This window comes from Phaseolus vulgaris, chromosome 3, assembly GCF_051622355.1.
Source record: "Phaseolus vulgaris cultivar YP4 chromosome 3, ASM5162235v1, whole genome shotgun sequence".
Classification (NCBI taxonomy): Eukaryota; Viridiplantae; Streptophyta; class Magnoliopsida; order Fabales; family Fabaceae; genus Phaseolus; species Phaseolus vulgaris.
The window spans coordinates 33,823,421-33,844,681 of record NC_143500.1 but is presented as its reverse complement, the minus strand read 5'-3'; the positions used below and the strand labels follow the sequence as shown (position 1 = coordinate 33,844,681).

The 21,261-nt window shown below is 32.5% G+C and overlaps 1 protein-coding gene across 1 annotated transcript; it reads right to left on the bottom strand.

Annotated features, from left to right (window-relative positions):
- Positions 1-1,814: 1,814 nt before the first annotated feature.
- LOC137807140 (auxin-responsive protein SAUR78) lies at positions 1,815-2,591 on the bottom strand. Its single transcript, XM_068607613.2, has one exon. It carries the CDS (start codon positions 2,515-2,517, stop codon positions 2,152-2,154), a length of 366 nt encoding a protein of 121 aa, XP_068463714.1. The 5' UTR covers positions 2,518-2,591; the 3' UTR covers positions 1,815-2,151.
- Between the last annotated feature and the right edge of the window lie 18,670 nt (positions 2,592-21,261).

Below are 21,261 nucleotides of genomic sequence, written 5' to 3'. Positions count from 1 at the left end.
TTCCTAAGAAGTGGATTTAGGATGGTTTTCCAGACACAGTATTTGTCATCTTAATTCCTTATTTTACAAGTACAAAAACACACATTTATAAGATTTTTGGTGAAACACCATACAAATATTGTTATGGTGGGGCTGTAATTGAAGAGGGGCTTTTATGGGGTGGCAATGGCAGCTTGGCAACGCGTTTCACCCATCTTAATTACAGACACTGATGCGTGCACTACTATAAATAAACGACTAAATTTCGTGTCATCCACTTAATGTCCAATTTAAAGTCCTCAATCAGGATAACCAAAAGCTACGTTTCTTTTTCTTTTTTGGTTCACTAAGGTCAGCAATTGCCCACAGGGAGCGTGTGAGAGCGTAATGTGAAAAAACAAAGGCATCTCTAACAACCCAATCATTTGTATGCAAAAGTATGCATATCTCTGCCAGACACTAATATATCTCTTCCTTACAACCCTTAATTTAACAACATTTTTCAGACCCTCTCCTTTATTTATATATTAAGCTCATCCACTTTTTGAATGCAAAACCTTTGAATTCTGCTGTTTGCATTCTTAAAAACGGTTGACTTCACTGCTGTCTCAGAATATGAACTTTTTTTCTGCAGCTGCCTCTGCCTGCAGATTTCCTATATTTTATGTGCAATACATTTTTTGGAATTATTATATATATTTATGTGGGTGTGGCTTAGATGCACCACCATGTTCTCTACCCCAGCTAACAACCAAGATACAGAAATTTATTTCCTTGACCAACCCATGAATGTTTTGGTACAGTGACTTGTAATTAATGCAAAATTTCAGATTTTTCAGCAGAAGGGGACGTAGGTTCTTCAATGTCAAATAGAAATGATGACGCAAGGCTAAAGTCACTCATGTCTGGTTGGGTAACATTTTAATTAATTGAGGGACCCACCCCAGAGGCAGTATATAGTATATAGTAATTCTTTAACTAGTATATATATCTTGAGGAATATTCATGTATTATTTTTTAACAAGGAAGCTACTATTAAATTATTACCAACAGGAACTGGGTTGAGTTGTGAAAAGATATACAACTTTTAATTGTGGGGTTCAGTTTTGAAAAGTTAGAACATGGTAAATTTAAGCCACAGCAGAAACCATTGAAGTTTTAGTTACAATAATTTATGATTTGTTGAGACATTATTATTCTTATTTGTATGAAAAATTATACAAAATGAAGGTATAAATATATCCTTTCTCATAAATTCTTGTTGGAACTGTTTGTACTTTGTGCACAACGCATGTTACCTTGTCCCAGATAACTGTAGATGATGTAACTAGTGAATGATCAGGGTTTCTGCAATGAATTTTCAACTGCATAGATGATAGCCATAAAAAAAAATTGATACATTAAATCTAGAAACATAAAAAAGTTTGCATCGTTATTGAACGGACAGTCCAGTGATGAATATATGAAGGAAAGTAAAGTGTGAGACCATACATGAGGGGCCAATGAATCAGTCTCATGGCATCTTGATGAAGTAGGAGAGTAGTCACCATGTCAGCTTCCATTTTCTTTAATTAGCAAAATAAGTCTCTCTCGACCAATTTGTAAGCAGTTCCAATAATGCTCTTTTGTTATAACCAAACACCCACTTCGGGAATCTGATGAAGAGCTTCCAAAATTGAAGCTTTCAATGCGACATATGATGATTCGTGGACAAAAAAAGTTTCGGTGTCGTCCCAGTCACATTCTACTCTGACAGCACCACTCACATAACATAACATAACATTTATCTAACTAAAAAACAAGCTCATCCAAGGTAAAACAAGACACATTTTCCCTTGAAGAAGAAATGAACAATTAATTAACCATTTCACTTACACTTACACTTACATTGATTGGAGCCTTCATCAACTCAACCAAACCACTACAACCAACTCAACTCAACATCCATCCCCCACCACATCGCCAAAATCTAAATTATATGATAAAACCGATATTTACTAATGCATCGACCTTACTTAAATTATTGACCACATTTATGGATGAATGTTAGTTATTACAGCTATCAAATTACAGTCACAAATAGAGACGGAAGTATTATATGTATACATATAAATATAACATTATACGTTGTTTTCTTTTTTCGATTTTCTTAATGTGGCATTAGCATTTGGCTTAGCAGGCATAGAAGTCCACGAGTTCGTTGAGAGACTCGGGTTGTGGGTCGGCGTTATCGAGCATCCAGAGCAAGTGTTCGAAGAGGACAACCTCGCACGCGACATTGATGGTGTCGTCTTGGTGGTCGGAGTCGTCGCGGGACCTCTCCACGAGTTCCCGGAACACGGGGTTGTCGAGGACACCGGATGAGACCCGGTAGAGGCGCCGGGACTTGCCGACGTAGACGGCGTGGAGGTCCGATCTGGAGGAGGACTCATCGTCCGCGACGGCGCTGGTGCTGTGGCGGCTCTGCTTGCCGTTACCGAATGAGTTCCATTTCTTCAGCACTGATTTCAGCTTCATTAGTTTTCCACCTTTCGCCATTATGTCAAATCGTGAAGATTGAAAATAAGAAGAGAGAATGAGAGAGAATAAGAGAGAATGAAAGAGAGTGCATGTGGGAAAAGGAAGGAAGGAGGAAGGCGCGAATATAAAGGGGGTGGGGAGGGGTAAAACGGTCAGACAAATGCGATATAAGTGGGGCCACTGGTGTGGGACCCACTATTCAAAATGGGAGAATTCTCCCCTGTGTGTGTAAGATAATGATGGATCTTAATTTTGGCACTGAACTCAACATTGGCTTCATTTTCGTTTACTTCTTTTTCTGTATTTTTGTGATGTCTTTCAATTTTCATTTATCCTCATCAATAATTTAATTCGTAAAATTACATAAATGATGTAAATTTTTCTTTAAATTATTAAAATAAGCTAGAAAATATTTTTTTTATATAAATAGATACATAATCACAACTTTGAAAAAGAAATTATAAAAAAATCATATTTGAAAAAATGTTATCAAGAAGTTAAAATATTCTTGAGTGACTGTTGTTTTTTTTTATCAGCATCTTGAGTGACTGTTATCATATTTTTTACAGACTTGAGTTCTAGACTTGAGTTGTATGAATTTATAACCACTACCTTAACTTAATGCTTAATTCAACAAAATTTTCATTCTTCAGATCCATTTTTTCATATTTTTAAAAATAAATCAGATTAACCTTTTTTATTTAAAAATTTATTATATTAAAGAAAATCACTCATTAAAAAGATTAATGATACTCTAATTTCTTTGAGAAAAATCTCATTTTAAAATATTAAATATATTACTACAAACTTAAATTAATAATAAAAAAATTCCATCAGATTATACATGCAATAGAAATCATGTATACCACAAAAATAAAAACGAAGGACAAAATTTGAAGAGAAAAGAAAAAATTGTCTCTATTAAAATCTAAATAAGGTGAGATTGATAAAATCCTTTCTACCTTTTAGACCGCGTACACTAAAAGAGGAAAACATAGTTTAAAAACTTGAAAACAATAAAAAATTTATTATTTGAAAGAGATTTTGAATTTTATAAATTAATAATAATTTTTTCTATTTATAACTTAAAATAAATAAACTATTCATTTAATAATCGTAAGTTCTCTCATTATATTCATAAAAGTAATTCTTTATATATATATATCCATACCTACTTTAAACATAAAGTTAATATCTATTATTTTCTTCTTTTTAACTTATTACATTTATCATATTTTTATTATTTTCTCCTTTTCTCATTAAAATTTATTTAGAATTTAATTTCTATCAACTTTTTTCTCATACACATATTATTTATTTACCTTAAAATAAACAATAATAACCAAAAAATTGGAGAGAGAGATGCAAAATAATTATTTTTTTATAGCTAATAAAACTAAAAAAATAGAAATAAAAAGTTAGAGATTTTATATTTTAAAGACTGAAAGCTAAATAAAAATTTAGCTGAAACTAAAATAAAAGTTTATACATTTTCTAAAACTTAACATCATATTTAAAATATGATAACTTTTATGAAGGGCTTCCAAAAGTCGTTGTCCTTTTAGCCAACAGTGTAGTCATTGGTGCTGAAAATTAAATGCTTGTATAATTTATCGGCTTCAATAACACACCTGTAAAAACTTTAGTTACTCAATTCCAAGTTTAAATTTCTTCTTTAAAAATATTCTTAATTAAATTTTAAGCACTTTATAAATTTATCTATTTTCAATTTTTAATAAAAAATGTTCTATCAAGTATTTAAAATAATTTTTATTTTATCTAAGTATCTTATTATTTGATTTTTACTATCAAGTATAATATAACTGTTATCTTTGTCTTTTTGTTTCTAACTTATTAGAATAACTTGTATCTTTAGTCTCCAATTATCTCTAACTTGTCACTTTCTTACTTTCTTCTTCAAGAGTGAATTAACCAACTAGTTGAAGAAAATTGGAGAAAGAATGTGTGAATTGACCAATGAATTAGATATGAGAAAAGGGCAAATCTTTTAAGGGACAATGCCTTCCCAAACTTTTTTCTCTAAATTATATATATATATATATATATATATATATATATATATCATCCACAAACATTAAATTATTTTTGACTCCTCAAAAATTAATTTCAAACTTTTGTTTATCCTAAAATTATTTTAATATTTTGGTTACTCCAAAATTTTCAATCAAGTTATTGTAAAAATATTGAAAATAATCTTAGAGTATGAGTGATATAATTTAAATGACACATGAATATTTTATTATTCAAATAAAATGAGTTATAAATAGAAAATCCAGTTATTTAGGTTTCATTTTAAAAGAATCACCATCTCTCTTAAAACTTCTCTTTTCCCTTTTTATCTCTTTTGTCTAAGATTCTAACCTCTCCACTCATCAGCTTAACTATCACAGTTCACCATTAAACTCCTAACAATAAATACTACAAGACTGCTCGATCAAAATCTTTGATAAAGTAAGTTCATTTTTTGTATTCTCTTTGAGTCAAATTTTGAACTTGTTAGGTTTATCTCTATCTAGGCTTTGCATGTGACTCTTTTAGCTTCAAGGTTAATCTTTGTTAGCTTAAGGTCCTAGTGATAGTTAGATTTTTATCAAGACTGTGTGATGCAGGTTAATCTACCCTTAACCTTTTGATAGATTGGGAGCTCTTAGTGAGCATCTGCTCAAGTTCAGGTAATGGAAGCTAGTTTTAAATTTTCTATAGAACCCTAAGCTAGAATATCTGGATGTGGGGTTGACATGGTCATTAGTCTCAAAATTTCTTGCAGGATTGTTTGTTTTGAGTACATTAGAATTTGATTGAAATTAGAATGTGAAATTTTAGATATGGTAAATCTTATAAAATTATATTGTTTTTTATTTGAATAAGTAAATGAAGGTAATTAAATAGTTTGAAGAATCACTTAAAGGATAATGTTGCTGAGTATTGGTTGTTTTGATGTTGATATAGGGTAATTATCCAACTCTAGTAGGGAAATTGTTACTTTGGTTTAGAATATTTGATAAAATGACAATTTGAATGAAAATATGAGGTACTCTCGAGTTCATTTTTGCTCAAACAAGATGAGATCTCGTTCAAGCAAAACTGGGGTGATTTTTTAGGTACTTTCTAGTTATTTTCACTCAAACCAAATTTTTTTCGTTCAAGCAAAAAATTATAGGTGCCCATTGGTTCATTTTCGCTCAAACCAAATTTGTTTCATTCAAGCCAAAAAAATTTGGTGCACGTTAGTTCATTTTTGCCCAAACCAATTTTTTTTCACTCAAGCCAAAAATCTTGGGTAGACGCTGGTTCATTTTCACCCAAACTAAATTTTTTCGCTCAAGCCATATTTAAAAAAAATGAATAAATAAAATTTAAAAATCATATTTTATTATTTCTTATTGTTGTTAAGTGAATTTTGAGATATATTTGGAGTGTTTAAAAAGTTTAAAATATAATGTGTTTGAATGGTATTGATGTGTTAAATGAAGTAAGCACTGAGGTGAAAGTGTGATCAATACATAATATTTTTAGGAAAGAAAATACCGTATTGAGATTTTATTAATGTGTGTTGATTTGTGAGTATCTTGTGAATGAGACGGTCTTGACTCTACTGATATAACAAAATCATATAGATGAAGTTAATCAGTTGGTGAGAGTCGAAGGAGATTCATTTGACTGAGTCTGAGGTTTGAAAAAACTGATGAGAGCAGATCATACGGATTTATCCTATTATATGAGATTATGAGATATTGAGATGATTATGTGCATGAATGTGTGGGTTCACAGTGAGTAGTATGACAAACATAGGTCTTTGGATGCTAATTTCAATAGCCGAGTCTTCCAAAAGTAGAGTCAAGTGTCTGAGTACGTAAGTCAGTACAAATCTGACAGGAGTAATGTTGATGTGAGTTGATTTTAGGATTGCACATTTTATGAGTTACTCTTTTGTTTATGAGTTTTTGTTTTAAGAATAATATGGTGAGAAACCCAAAGAAGATTCCCATTGGACACGAACTTAACCAAGTGGTTAAGTAAGTGTGAAGGTTCAATTCTAGAGGCCAAAGAGAAAAACACAATATGGTGATTATGGAAATGAAAGGAACATAAGATGAAGAAAGACAAGTGATAACTATATTTAAAAGACAAGCATGATATCCTAAAGAGGAATGGAATGGATGGCGCAAAAATAAAGATAAAAAGAGGAAGGGATGAGGAAAACTTATGGAAGAAGATGTTAGAAAGTATGGCTTTAAACTAGAGGGGGGTGAATGGTTTAAAGAGGGTTTTCGCAAACTTTTAAGTCAAGAATGAAATTACTTCGCGAAACACTTGAATCAGAATTCAGTTTGCCAAAACACAAAGCAAATAAGCACAGCACCAGAAAAACAATCGGTTGTTTCGCAGAAACAATCAGTTGTTTATACCAGTTCACAAATATAAAAACTGAATTTAAAGAGATTAATGATAGAGAGAATGCACACAGAGGTTTATACTGGTTCACTCTAAACCCAGAGCTACATCCAGTCTTACCAAAAACCACTGGGGAATCCACTAAGCAATCAACCCTAGATCACTTACAACACAACCAAAGAAGTGACCTTGATCCCCTCAAGACACACACTTCCTTTGGTCCAGCACAACACCACTAAGAATGCTGATCTTGATCCCCTCAAGAACACACAACACTTCTCAGCAATACACATAGAGTTTCTTTCAACAGTACAAAGGATTACACTTGTTACAGAATAAATTTGAAATCAATACAAGATGAAAATCCTATCTCACACTCTTTGATCAATGCAATCTCTAAGCAATTCTCAACTTTTCAAAAACTCATTCTGTATAAACTCAAATATGTTTTTATGTATAAAAACAAAGTTGTTTGTTGCATAATCTTAACAAACTATTAATTGCATTTAAAGATTGGTCAAAACATTAAAAACTGGAGCGTAAATAGTTAGAAAATCATTCAATGCTCAGTCAAAGCACAAAACAATTTTCTGCTATGGTCCCAAAACAAATAATCGGTTGTTTCCACGAATCAATCGGTTGTTTTGGTTTGACAACAAGTCAACCATCAAAAATAGTTTTCAACCTTTCTAAAAACACATAAGTATAAAACAATCGGTTGTTTCGACAAAACAACAGGTTGTTTTTCACTTAGTTTAAAAAACACTTTTCAATTAAAAGGTTTGAGAATGCTTATGCTTTGGATTCAATCAAGAGTGGATTTACATATAAATTCTACCCTAGATCCTATCTAAAGACAGCTAAGCAACAACAAGCACATTCAGCCTTTCATCAACCTTCAAAGTGTTTGGATTCTTCAAAGCTTGAACACACTTGGTTCAACAGAAGAAGGGTTGTCACACCACTTGGAGAAAGAAGGCACTCCAAGATGAGTGGTGAAATAGCCGCAACTTGAAGTGCTCACACTCTTAAGGTAATACCCACAAAGGAGAGCACTCAAGTTTCACTAAACAATCCCGTAGAGTTTCTTTACTATATCAAAATTCAATGTGTCAATACATGAGCTAAGGAACCCTTGATATAGGAAGGAGTGACTTGGAGAGCAAGATGAGTGAAGGGTAAAATGGGGAGTGGAGAGGGGCGACCTAGGATGTTGACCAAGGTCAATGCCACCCCTAGTCCTAGCTTCTAGAAGCTAGGGCTACCATCCTAATCTAATGGACTTGGCACAAGCCTAATTTGATAAGTACACCCCTCTTTTATGCTATATGAACCCTACTTTACTGAAATTAAAAACAAAGAGACTAGGTGGTGCTAAGCTCCCATTGCTTGGGCTTTGCTCTTGGTGATATTCAAAGGAATGATGGGCTCTGAGGCACTGGCTAGTGGTTGGTCCTGACCTAGCCCTAGATCCTGTGTCATACTTTGGGTCATCCTTCTGGAAGGTTGAGCTTGGTCAAGAGATGCTCTATCTCTTAGGTCTTCATCATGCTCTTCGGGTGGGAGAGAATTCGTCCACGAATTTGCAACACCCGCTGAGAAAGGAGTTAGATCACTAACATTAAAAGAATGACTCCCTAGATATGTGTTAGGTAAATCTAACTCATAAGCATTATCATTGATCCTTTTGATGATCTGGAAGGGGCCATCACCACAAAGTAGGAGTTTGGACTTCCTTTGAGTAGGGAACCAATCCTTCCTCAAGTGAAGCCAAACTCAGTCCCCAGGTTCAAAGATCAATGTTTTGTGTCCCTTATTGGCATGTTGCGCATACTTGCCTGCCTTCCTTTCGATTTGGCGTTTGATGTGTTGGTGCAAATTTTAATAAAAGATGCTTTTTCAAAACCATCCTTGCAAAAAACCTCATCAAGTACAGGAATAGGAAGTAAGTTAAAGGGTGTGAAGGGATTAAACCCATACACAACCTCAAAAGGGGTGAAGTAGTAGAGTTAACTACTCGGTTATAAGCAAACTCAATATGAGAAAGTAATTCCTCCCACACCTTAGGGTTCCTAGAAATAAGGCATCTTAACATTTGGGTCAAAGTTCTATTTACCACTTTTGTTTGACTGTCAGTTTGGGGATGGAAAGTAGTAGAAAATAAAAGTTTAGTGCCATGTTTTCCTCATAATGTTTTCCAGAAATGACTCAAGAACTTAGAGTCTCTATTAGATACTATACTTCTAGGAAGCCCATACAATAGAATAACTTCCTTAAAGAAGAGATTTGCAATATAACAAACATCACCTACTTTGTGGCATGGAATAAAATGGGCCATTTTGGAAAAGCGATCCAATACACAAAGATAGAATCCATACCCTTAGATGTCTTGGGAAAACCTAAAATGAATTCCATAGAAATGTCTACCAAGGCATGTCTGGGATGGGAATAAGGATATATAAACCATGAGGTTTCACCTTAGACTTAGCCTTCTTACATGCTATGCACTTAACACAAAAGCTATATATGGATTTGTGCATGTGGGGCCAAAAGAAATGTTCATGCAATGTATCTAAGGTTTTTGCTACCCTAAAGTGTCCCATTAAACCACCCTCATGTGCCTCCTTTACAAGAGATTGTCTCAAAGACCCTTGAGGCACACAAAGTCTTTTCCCTTTAAAGAGAAAGCCATCATGTATGAAAAAGTCCTTGTGGCCACCCTTTGAGCACTCTTGAAAGATGAGAGAAAAGTCAAGGTCATCTTTGTAAATTTCCTTGATGTGATTGAATGTCCAAGACATTAAGCAAGGTATGCCTTTTAGAAAGAGCGTCCACCACCACATTAGACTTGCCTTGCTTATGTTTGATCACACAGGGAAATTTCTCAATAAAATCTATCCATTTGGCATGTCTCTTGTTAAGTTTGCTTTGCCTTTTCAAATATTTAAGAGATTCATGATCATTATGTATCACAAGATCTTTTGGAAAAAAAGTAGTGTTGTCAATTTTGCAAAGCCCTAACAAGAGCATAAAATTATTTATCATAGGTGGAGTAATTGAGATGACTCCCTTTAAGTTTCTCACTAAAATAAGCTATGGGTGGCCCTCTTGAAGGAGGATACCTCCAATGCCTATGTTAGAGGCATCACACTCAATCTCAAATGTTTTAGCAAAGTTGGGGAGTGTTAAAATGAGTGACTTGGTTAATTTATCTTTCAAGGTTTCAAAAGCATTTGCTTGTTCTTGGCCCCATTTGAACACTACATCCTTCTTTACTATCTCATTGAGAGGTGTAACAATAGTACTAAAGTCTTTCACAAATCTTCTATAAAAACTAGCTAATCTATGAAAGCTTCGTATTTCACTAATATTGGTGGGTGTAGGCCAGTTTCTAATTACTGCCACCTTTTGCTCATCAACATGCACCCCTTTGGAACTCACTACAAACCCTAGGAATTCTATATGGTCTATGGCAAAGACACATTTTTCCGGATTGGCATACAACTCATCTTTCCTAAGAGTTTCTAGAACTTGCCTAACATGCACTTTATGGTCTTCTATGTTCAAGTTGTAGATAACGATGTCATCAAAGTAGACTACTACAAACTTTCCTATAAAAGGTCTTAAGACAAGATGCATCAGCCGCATGAAGGTGCTCGGAGCATTGGTTAAGCCAAAGGGCATGACTAACCACTCATACAATCCAAACTTGGTCTTAAAAACGGTTTTCCATTCATCTCCCAGTTTAATCTGGATTTGATTGTATCCACTTTTAAGATCAATTTTGGTGAAGACTTGAGACCCATGTAACTCATATAACAAGTCATCTAATCCAGGGATATGATGCTTACACTTGATGGTTATGTTATTTATGGCGCGATAATTCGTACACATCCTCCAACTCTTATCCTTTTTAGGGACAAGAATGACAGGCATAAAACAAGGACTCATGCTATCTTGGACCCACCCCTTGGCTATTATTAACTCCCCGACTTGTTGTTGAATTTCTTTGGCCTCAATTGGATTGGTTCTATATGCAGGTCTATTTGGTAAAGAAGCCCTAGGAATGAAATCAATTTGATGTCCAATGCCTCTTAAAGGAGGTAATCCTTTAGGAGGCTCTTGGAACACATTTTGAAAATCCTTTATCAAAGGATCCAAACATTTATAACTATTTACTATCGACTCAATCTTTAGGTTTTTCTTAGGATAGGTTATAAAGATAGCCTTGCGAGCCAACATTACCTTTTTGACCTCTTTGGAGGAGATGAGAAGACTTTTCTTAACACTTTTTCTTTTTCATTTTCTCTTTTCTCTTTCATTTTAACTTGGTCTTCATTAACCTCTTTTGGAGAGAGAGACTTTAATATGACCTTATGCCCTTGGAAGGTAAAAGATATTTTATTAGCAAGGCCATCATGTAAATTTCTTTTATCAAATTATCATGGCCTTCCTAATAGAATGTGGGTCGGTTCCATTGGCACAACATCACACAAAACCTCATCTTTATATTTTTCAATGGAGAAAGCTATGAGGACTTGTTTATTGACAATTATTTCTCCCTCTTCACTAAGCCATTGTAATTTGTAGGGTTTTGTATGAGAGATGGTGGTTAATCAAAGTTTATCCATCACTCTTGTACTTGCCACATTTGTGCAACTACCCTCATCTACAATTAGTGAACATAATTTGTTATTGATAAGGCATCTTGTATGAAAATATTTTCCCTTTGACTTTCATCAAATGGTTTTTGAGTTTGCCCAAACATGCACATTACTATTACAAATCACCTTCACAAGGTAAATCATAATTATCTTCACTTTGGCTTTTTGAAGAGGTAGGGGACCTAGACCTTGAGGATTGGGAACTATGGTCACTCACTACAACCCCCTTTTTACCATCATTATTCTTTTGGTTGGACAATTTGTAGTTATGTGCCCAAAACCTAAACATTTAAAACATTTTATACTTGAGGTTTGGGTGGGTGACTTAGGGTTAAAGGTGGAAGGTTTGTCTTTAGAAACTCTTTGGTTAGAAGCGGTTTCTTTTGAAAAATTGGAAGGAATTTTTTTGTAGAAATTTTGTTTTTTATCCTTCCATGAAGATTTGTAGAAGCCATATTTTTTAAATTTGTTTTCTTCAAAAGTTGTGATTCCACCTTGATGGCTAGGTGAACCAATTTCTCTAAAGAATAGTACTCATATAACTCTACAATATCTTGAATTTCTCTCCTTAAACCACTCACAAACCTAGATATCTTTGACTCTTCACTATCATGCATATTAATTTTGGTCAAAGTAGTTTCTAAGTCCTTAAAATATTCATCTACCGTCCTAGGTTCTTGATGAAGCCGTTGGAGCTTCAACAAGAGTTCCTTCCTATAATGAGGAGGTACAAACCGTGCGCGCATGCATAACTTCAAATCGTTCCAAGAGACCACGTCTGACCTCTTGTTTAGCTCAATGTCCATTACAGTTTGATGCCACCACTGCATGGCATAATTTAAAAATTCTAGGAAAGCTAACTTAACCTTTTGGTCCTCTTGGACCTCATACACATTAAAGATTTGTTCTACTTTATCTTCCCATCCTAAATACACATTATGATCACTTTTCCCACTAAAACTAGGTAATTTAATAAAAGGAAATGAAGGCTTTGGTGGTGGGTGTTGATGGTGCCTCTCTTCAAAGTTATGCAATCTTCAATCTTGGTCTTTTTCTCAACTCCCATAGTGTGTGTAGCTTCTAGTAGCTCTTCTCGGTTCCCATCTCCTTTCTCTATTTGTCTCTCTTGAGCCTCTTCTAATCTTTGCAACCTTTCCACTAATTGACTCATTTCCTCTTCTTTTTGGGCCAAACTCTTGGTGTCCGCAAGCTCTCCCAAAAGATATGCCTTTTGAGGAGATTGTGGCTTTGAAGATTCTCTTGAAGACAAATGAGCCATAATTTGCACAAAAAGAAACAAATAATTAGTGAAAAATAACAATCTTATCCACTCAATTACTTGTATCACTTGGCTATTTATTAAAGGAGGGAAAAATTGTAATGCACTCAAGAAAGATTTACACTCTACAAAAAACAATGTCTACACTTGGTAGTAAACACTTCAAGTGAAAGATGACAAAACTCTTACACTTGCTCACCAAAGATCCCCACAACAAAAACTTAAGAAATATTTGAAGACAACCAAGAAAAGATAAAAGAAAGAAAGCTAAACCAAATAGGAAAAAAGATAGTGACAAAACTTTTAGAAGACAAACAAGAAAAGCACTTTAAAAAAATACTAAAAGAAACTTACTTAAACTTTAATTATGAAGGTTTGAATGTCCTTCGAAATTGTGAAAGCAAGAAGGATTAAATTCCACAAGTATGAACACATTTGCCATATACTTAGAATCCTCTTTAGTAATTTGCAATGTGAAAGTTGAAATGTGAATGCTCACAATTTCTTTTTGTCTTTGTTTTTATGGATTCAAAATTTCCATATCCTTTTTCCATGCATATTTTTAATTCACTTTTCAATTTTCGAAAAAGATATAGGATTGGGATTCAATTCATATGAACACTTGCATTTTATGTTTCGAATTAAATCAACCACTACTTAGATGAGGTTGTAGGTGATAGAGCTCCTTAGTGAGCATCCAGAGGAACAAATGTTTTTATTTGAATGTTTTGTTTTTAATACTTTGTGTATATATTAAAATTCCTATGAAGAGATATATTTTGAGATACAATAAGAAATATTTGTATTTGTTTATATGTTAATTATATATTGCTTGCATATTATTTTATTAAATATGGGTAAAAATAGGGATGTAACAGTTATGACACTAGATGGATGGACATAAGTAATGATCACGTCATCTCGTTGATGAAAAAAATCAACAACAAAGTATTCGAACCAAAACAAAGATATTTTGTCTTTAGAAACTCTGGTTAGAAGTGGTTTCTTTTGAAAAATTAGAAGGAAAAGTTTTTATAGAAATTTTGTTTTTATCCTTGCATGAAGATTTGTAGAAGCCATCATTATGAGTATTTTTGAAATTTATTTTCTTCAAAAGTTGTGATTCCACCTTGATGGCTAGGTGAACCAATTTCTCTAAAGAAGAGTACTCATATAACTCTATAATATCTTGAATTTCTCTCCTTAAACCACTCACAAACTAGCTATCTTTGACTCTTCACTATCATGCATATTAATTTTTGGTCAAAGTAGTTTCTAAGTCCTTAAAATATTCATCTACCATCCTAGGTCCTTGATGAAGTCGTTGGAGCTTCAACAAGAGTTCCTTCCTATAATGAAGAGGAACAAACTGCGCATGCATGCATAAATTTAAATTGTCCCAAGAGACCACGACTGACCTCTTGTTTAGCCCAATGTCCATTACAGTTTGATGTCACCACTGCATGGCATAATTTAAAAATTCTAGGAAAGTTAACTTAACCTTTTGGTTCTCTTGGACCTCATACACATTAAAGATTTGTTCTACTTTAGCTTCCCATCCTAAATACACATTAGGATCTCTTTCCCCCCTAAAACTAGGTAATTAAATAAAGGGAAAAGAAAGCTTTGGTGGTGGGTGTTGATGGTGCCTCTCTTCAAAGTTATGCACTCTCCAATCTTGGTCTTCTTCTCGACTCCTATATTGCGTGTAACTTCTAGTAGCTCTTCTCAACTCCCATCTCCTTTCTCTAGTTTGTCTCTCTTGAGCCTCTTCTAATCTTTACAACCTTTCCACTAATTGCCTCATTTCCAAACTCCTCTTGGTGTCTGCAAGCTCTCCTAAAAGATATGCCTTTTGAGGATATTGTGGCTTTGAAGATTCTCTTGAAGACAAATGAGCCATAATTTGCACAAAAAGGAAAAAAATAATTAGTGAAAAATAACAATCTTATTCACTCACTCACTTGTATCACTTGGCTATTTATTAAAGGAGGGAAAAGTTGTAATGCACTCAAGAAAGATTTGCACTCTAAAAAAAACAAGGTCTACACTTTGTAGTAAACACTTCAAGCGAAAGATGACAAAGCTCCTACACTTGCTCACCAAATATCCCCACAACAAAACTTAATATAGATTTGAAGACAACTAAGAAAATATAAAAGAAAGAAAGCTAAACAAAATGGAAAAAAAGATAGTGACAAAGCTTTGAGAAGACAAACAAGAAAAACACTTAAAAAAAAGACTCAAAGAAACTTACTTAAACTTTAATTATGAAGTTTTGAATATCCTTAGAAATTTTGAAAGCAAGAAGGATTAAATTTCACAAGTATGAACACAATTTGCCATATACTAAGAATCCTCTTTAGTAATTTGCAATGTGAAAGTTGAAATGTGAATGCTCTCAATTTCTTTCTGTCTTTGTTTTATGGATTCAAAATTTACATATCCTTTTGTCATGCATATTTTTAATTACTTTTCAATTTTAAAAAAAGATATTGGATTGGAATTCAATTCATATGAACACTTGCATTTTATGTTTCGAATTAAATCAACCACTATTCAAACAACTTGTAATTTGTTTTTTAGCTCTTCACAATTAAAATCAAAATAAGTAGAATGGATTTAAGATTCCTAAAACACTAAGAACATAAAACTCAAGAAAAAAAAGGTAAGGAAAAAATTTGACACAAAAAAAATTCAAAAGCAGAATTTAAAGTGTTTAATGAATGAAAAGCGAAATTGTAAATGACAAGGAATTAAAAGATGGAATTTAAATTGCTTGAAGATAAAAGCAAGAATTGAAATATGTTGAAAATTAAAGGCAAAAATCAACTCAACAAAGATAAACACAATTAAATCCATGCGCTGAATACCACATGATGTGATTTAATTTTAGGATGCACATTTTATGGGTTACTCTTTTGTTTATGAGTTTTTGTTTTAAGAAGAAATGGTGAGAAACCCAAAGAAGATTCCCACTGGACACAAACTTAACCAAGTAGTTAAGTAAGTGTGAAAGTTAACTTCTAAAGGGCAAAGAGAAAAATACAATATGGTGACTATGACGATGAAAGTAAAGTGCAGAAATGGAAGGAACATAAGATGAAGAAAAACAAGTGATAACCAAAATTAAAAGACAAGCATGATATCCTAAAGAGGAATGGAATGGATGGCGCAAAAAGCAAGATAAAAAGAGGAAGGGATGAAGAAAGCTTATGGAAGAAGAAGGGTTGTCACGCCACTTGGTGAAAGGAGGCACTCCAAGATGAGTGTGTGAAAGAGCCGCCACTTGAAGTGCTCACACACTCAAGATAAGAGCCACAAAGGAGAGCACTCAAGTCTCACTAAACACTCCTACAGAGTTTCTTTACTATTTCAAAATTCAATGTGTCAATACATGAGTCAATGATCCCTTTATATAGGAAGGAGTGACTTGGAGAGCACGATGAGTGAAGGTTAAAATGGAGAGGGGAAAGGGGCGACCTAGGGTGTTGACCAAGGTCAATGACGCCCTCAGTCCTAGCTTCTAGAAGCTAGGGCTACCTTCTAGAAGCTAGGGCTACCTTCCTAACCTAATGGACTTGGCACAAGCCCAATTTGATAAGTACACCCCTCTTTTATGCTATATGAACCCTATTCTACTGAAACTAAAAATAGAGAGACTAGCTGGGGCTCAGCTCCCATTGCTTGGGCTCTGCTCCTGGTGATCTTCCGAGGAATGATGGGCTCTGAGGCACTGGCTAGTGGTTGGTCCTGACCTAGCCCTGAATCCTGTGTCATACTCCGGGTCATCCTTCTAGAAGGTTGGGTTTGGTCAAGGGATGCTCTATGTCTCAGGTCTTCATCAAATGTGGATGATGAATGTGATAGACACTTGATGTTTTTGTGCAAATTATGTGAATTTGATGGATTATGCAAGTTATTAAAATTCAAATTTATATTAGAATTCTTAAAAATAACAATCTTACCATGTGATTTGTTTTGTATATTTTTTCTTTAATATGTGATGATCGTGTTAGTTTACACGGGAGCAGATGAGGTTGTAGGTGATAGAGCTCCTTAGTGAGCAGCCAGAGGAACAAATGTTTTTATTTGAAGGTTTTGTTTTTAATACTTTGTGTATATATTAAAATCCTATGAAGAGATATATTTTGAGATACAATATGAAATATTTGTATATGTTTATATGTTAATTATATATTGGTTGCATATTATTTTATTAAATATGGGTAAAATTAGGGATGTAACAATTATGACACCAGATGGATGGACATAAGTAATGATCATGTCATCTCTTTGATGAAAAAATTCAACAACAAAGTATTCGAACCAAAATATAAAATATTTTTGAGCACTAACACTACAAGAAAATCATTAAATTAGATACTATTTTAGAGACAAAAAATAATTAATTACTATACTAACTAAATTAGATATTATTTTAGAGACTGAAAAATGATTGGTATCTAAAGTGGTTTCTATTATTAATAAAAATTTATAATATAGTTTCTAAATTGGTATCTAAATTAGCTACCAAGGTTTTTGCTACTAATAGTTTAGATTCTAAATTAGTCTCTAAAAGACTAATAGAGACTAATTTAAAATATAAGTAATTAGTAGATAAAATCTTAGTAGCTAACGATTAAATACCAATTTAGAAACTACTTTATAATTTTTTTATTAATAATAGAAACTACTTTAGATACCAAACTAATTTAGAACCTAAGTAATTAGTAGATAAAATCTTAGTAACTAATGATTACATACCAATTTAGAAACTACTTTATAATTTTTTATTATTAATAATAAAAACTATTTTAGATACCCATAATTTTTTAATTTATAAAATGGTCTTTAATATAGTTAATATAGTAACTAATTATTTTGGTCTCTAAAATTAGTTACTATTTCACAATTTTCTTGTAGTGTAGTAGAAGGACAATTATGTTAGCAAAACATGATGTTTTGATTTGATAATGATTTTGATGGTGGTTTCACCTCTTGTTGATGGTTCTTCTCTCTAATTCTCATTTTCTAATATGATTGAAATGTAAAACATGAATCAATCTCTTAATATAATCTTAAGCATTCTTGTATTTAAAAACCGCTTTTTTATATTTTTAAACATTATAATCTATTATTTTAAGTTTATAATTGATTATATCAAGTTAGACCAAATTTGAATTTCCCTAATTTTACAAATAATTAATTATGAACAAAGTCAATTATACCAGCTAAATCTAAAAAAGCTTGTACATTCTCGAAGTGATTCAATTTTTTTTTAATTACATGAAGAACATAATAATTGTTTATGTTTATTATAATAATTATATCAATAAGTAACCATATAACTCTTTTAAAAAATAAACTATCTCTCATTCATTACAATTTTCACTCATTACAATTTTTCCATGCTTATAGGGAAAGAGAACTTTGTTATTTCAGAATAGAGATATTATGAGAGTACTATAGATTTATATCTTGATTTAAAAAAATAAAAGTGCTCAACATTTATCAAAAAGGATGATCATGTTATAAGTTTTTCATTGTAAATTTATCATATTTTAAAAGATATTTTTTCTTTTCTTTTGTAATATGTATTGATATCTTTGTACCAATGTTTTATGTGTATGACAGATAATTGAGTGTCATTAACTTTGTAAATCTTCTTGAAGTGGTTTCATGGTGTGTTTTGTATTTCTTGTTCTAATTACAAAAATATTTTGTATGATTTAATAATTTATAAATTTTAGTGAAAAATTAATCTCAAGTAATCTAGATTGACTGAATTTAGATTTAGAAATAATAGAACTAGTATAAATTTTTTTGATATTCTGTTTTTTTATCTTTCTCTCATTATCTATAATTATTTTTTATTTTCATTGATTAGTACTCTTAATTTCTCTTAGTTTAAAAAAATCTATTTAAAGTTTAAAAAAATATTTTTAAAAGCAATTCACATACCTATTGATTATTTTTAAGTCATTTACAAAATTTTAATAGAAACTCAATTAAAAATAGTTAAAATTATAATATACTTAAAATATGATCAAGTTGCTCAAATGTTTTATAAGACTATTTCCAAATTATTTCATATATTAATTTAATGTTGTGAAATTCCCTTAATTTCATTACACTAAATATTTAAGATTACATTTATGATCTCTGTTGGAGTTCCAATGAAAGAAAGGTTGTTTGGGCTTTTTGGAAAAAGGTGTGTAAAACTCGCGAGGCTGGTGGTCTCGGTATCATTGAGTTAAGGACTTTTTAACTTGGCGTTACTCGATAAATAGATATGGCGTTTGGGGTTGGTTAAGGACAATTTGTAGAAGGAGATTCTAGACTCCAAGTATGGGGGGTAGAGAAGTTTGAGAGAGGGAGAGAAAGATAGCAAGGACTCTCTTTGGTTGAAAGATTTGAAGGAGGTCTGGAGTTAGGAGGGTTGGGGTCAGAATTTTGAAGAAGCCATAAAGTGGAAGGTCGGTATTGGGAAGGATATTTTGTTATGGGAAGACAATTGGGAGGGTAGTGGTGCTTTGAAGAGTGTCTTCCCGAGGTTGTTTCCCTAAGCTTGTCAAAAGCTTCTATGGTGGCAGAGCTTGGGGATTGGAACAACAAAATTTAGGACTAGAATTTTTTCTAGAGGAGGAGTTTTTTTTAATGGGAAAAGCAATTAGAGTGTCTACTTTCTCAGATAGTCCAGGGTGTGAGTTTTGACTTGAAAAAGGAGGATAGATGGGTTTGGAAGGATGAGGAGGCGCTAAGGTACATGATTAAATCTGCTTACATCCGTCTAAGGGGGGCTCGAGAAGGGAAAAATGCTACTGTGTTTAAGTAGTTTTGGAGGTGCAAAGCTTTACCTTCTACACTAGTTATTGTTTGAAGGTTGCTGGAAAATAAGCTAGCCACTAAGGCTAACCTGGAAAAGCGTGGGATCGCAGTCGTAAGTCCTCTGTGTAGTCTCTGAGGGGAGGAGGAGGAGACTAGCATTCATTTGTTCTTCGAGTGCAAATTTGCTTGACTATTGTGGAGTCATTGCTTTGTATGGCTTGGTGTGCAAAGTGTGTCTCACAATGATCCATTGCTAAATTTTTCCTAGTTTAGGATGAGTAATGCGTCTGTTTCGGCAAATGAGGTATGAGAAGTGATTTGGACTGTAGTAGTCAATGAGGTATGGAAGCATAGAAACAACATAATCTTTAAAGGGGGTGCAGTTGATGTGTTAGAAGTGTTTGCCTTTGTTCAATTAAAGACTTTGTTGTACGAGAAGACAAATAAATATTAATGATAATGTGATGGATCCACAAAGAAAAATAATGCACTAATTAATTAATGCTGAGACGACGTGGAAATGGTTACTCTTAAAATAATAAAGGAAAATATTTTTATACAATAGAAGAAGAAACAATAAAAATGAAAATTATATTGTGTCATACCCAATTTATGAGTTAACAACAAAAGACGAAACTAATTAGGACAATCCGACCAAATCTTAAAACTATCACTATAAGTGGCATCATAGTTGATAAGTCATCATACCAGCCCTATTTTTCGTGTCTTTAACCAATGCTTAGTCAAAGAAAAATACATTTAGATAAACATGAAAGTGTTTTACATGGAATATTACCATCTAAAATGTTGAATATCTTATAGAGATAAAAATATTTAATAGTATATAATTAGAGATATAAATTTTATTTTGTAAATCGATTTTGTAAAATTGAATTAAGTATAAAGTTCACTTCTTAATAAGATATTAAAGTTATTTAAAGTTTATCGTAATGAAAGTTTATTAACCTTATCAGTTCACTTGCTATTAGATTATTACGAGATCAACTTATATAGTTTCATAACGTAAGAAAGATGTGTAAAACATTTCATATCAATTAGAAATACAAAGCATAATACATACATAAGGACAAATCTCATAAGTTAGTCTTTATAAGATTGAGTTACTTAATATATATAACTAGCTATAAAACGTGTTTTATATATTTTAATACCTAATTTTAAAAATATATCTTTAATATTAATTTATTTCTAAAGTCATTTAATTAATTAAGAATTTACTTTTATCGACTTTCTCTTTTTTTTTCTTTGAAATTTCAATGGAGACTAATTTTAAACGATATTTATAATTAATACAATTAAATTATACATTTTTTTATTTAATATGAATTGATTTTTTTATACTTGAGATCAAAGGAGTGAGATATTCACTTTTTCCTTATCTGTCTCTTCATCTTACACCAAATGATTGTTATATTTATCACTTTTTTATCTTTCCTTTATTTGTCCTTTCTATTCCTCTTTACTTTACATTGGAACACCTAAAAAATTGAGCGTGCATTGATAATTGTTGAACAACAAATATGATAACCTAAACGAAGTCGTCATTGTTTT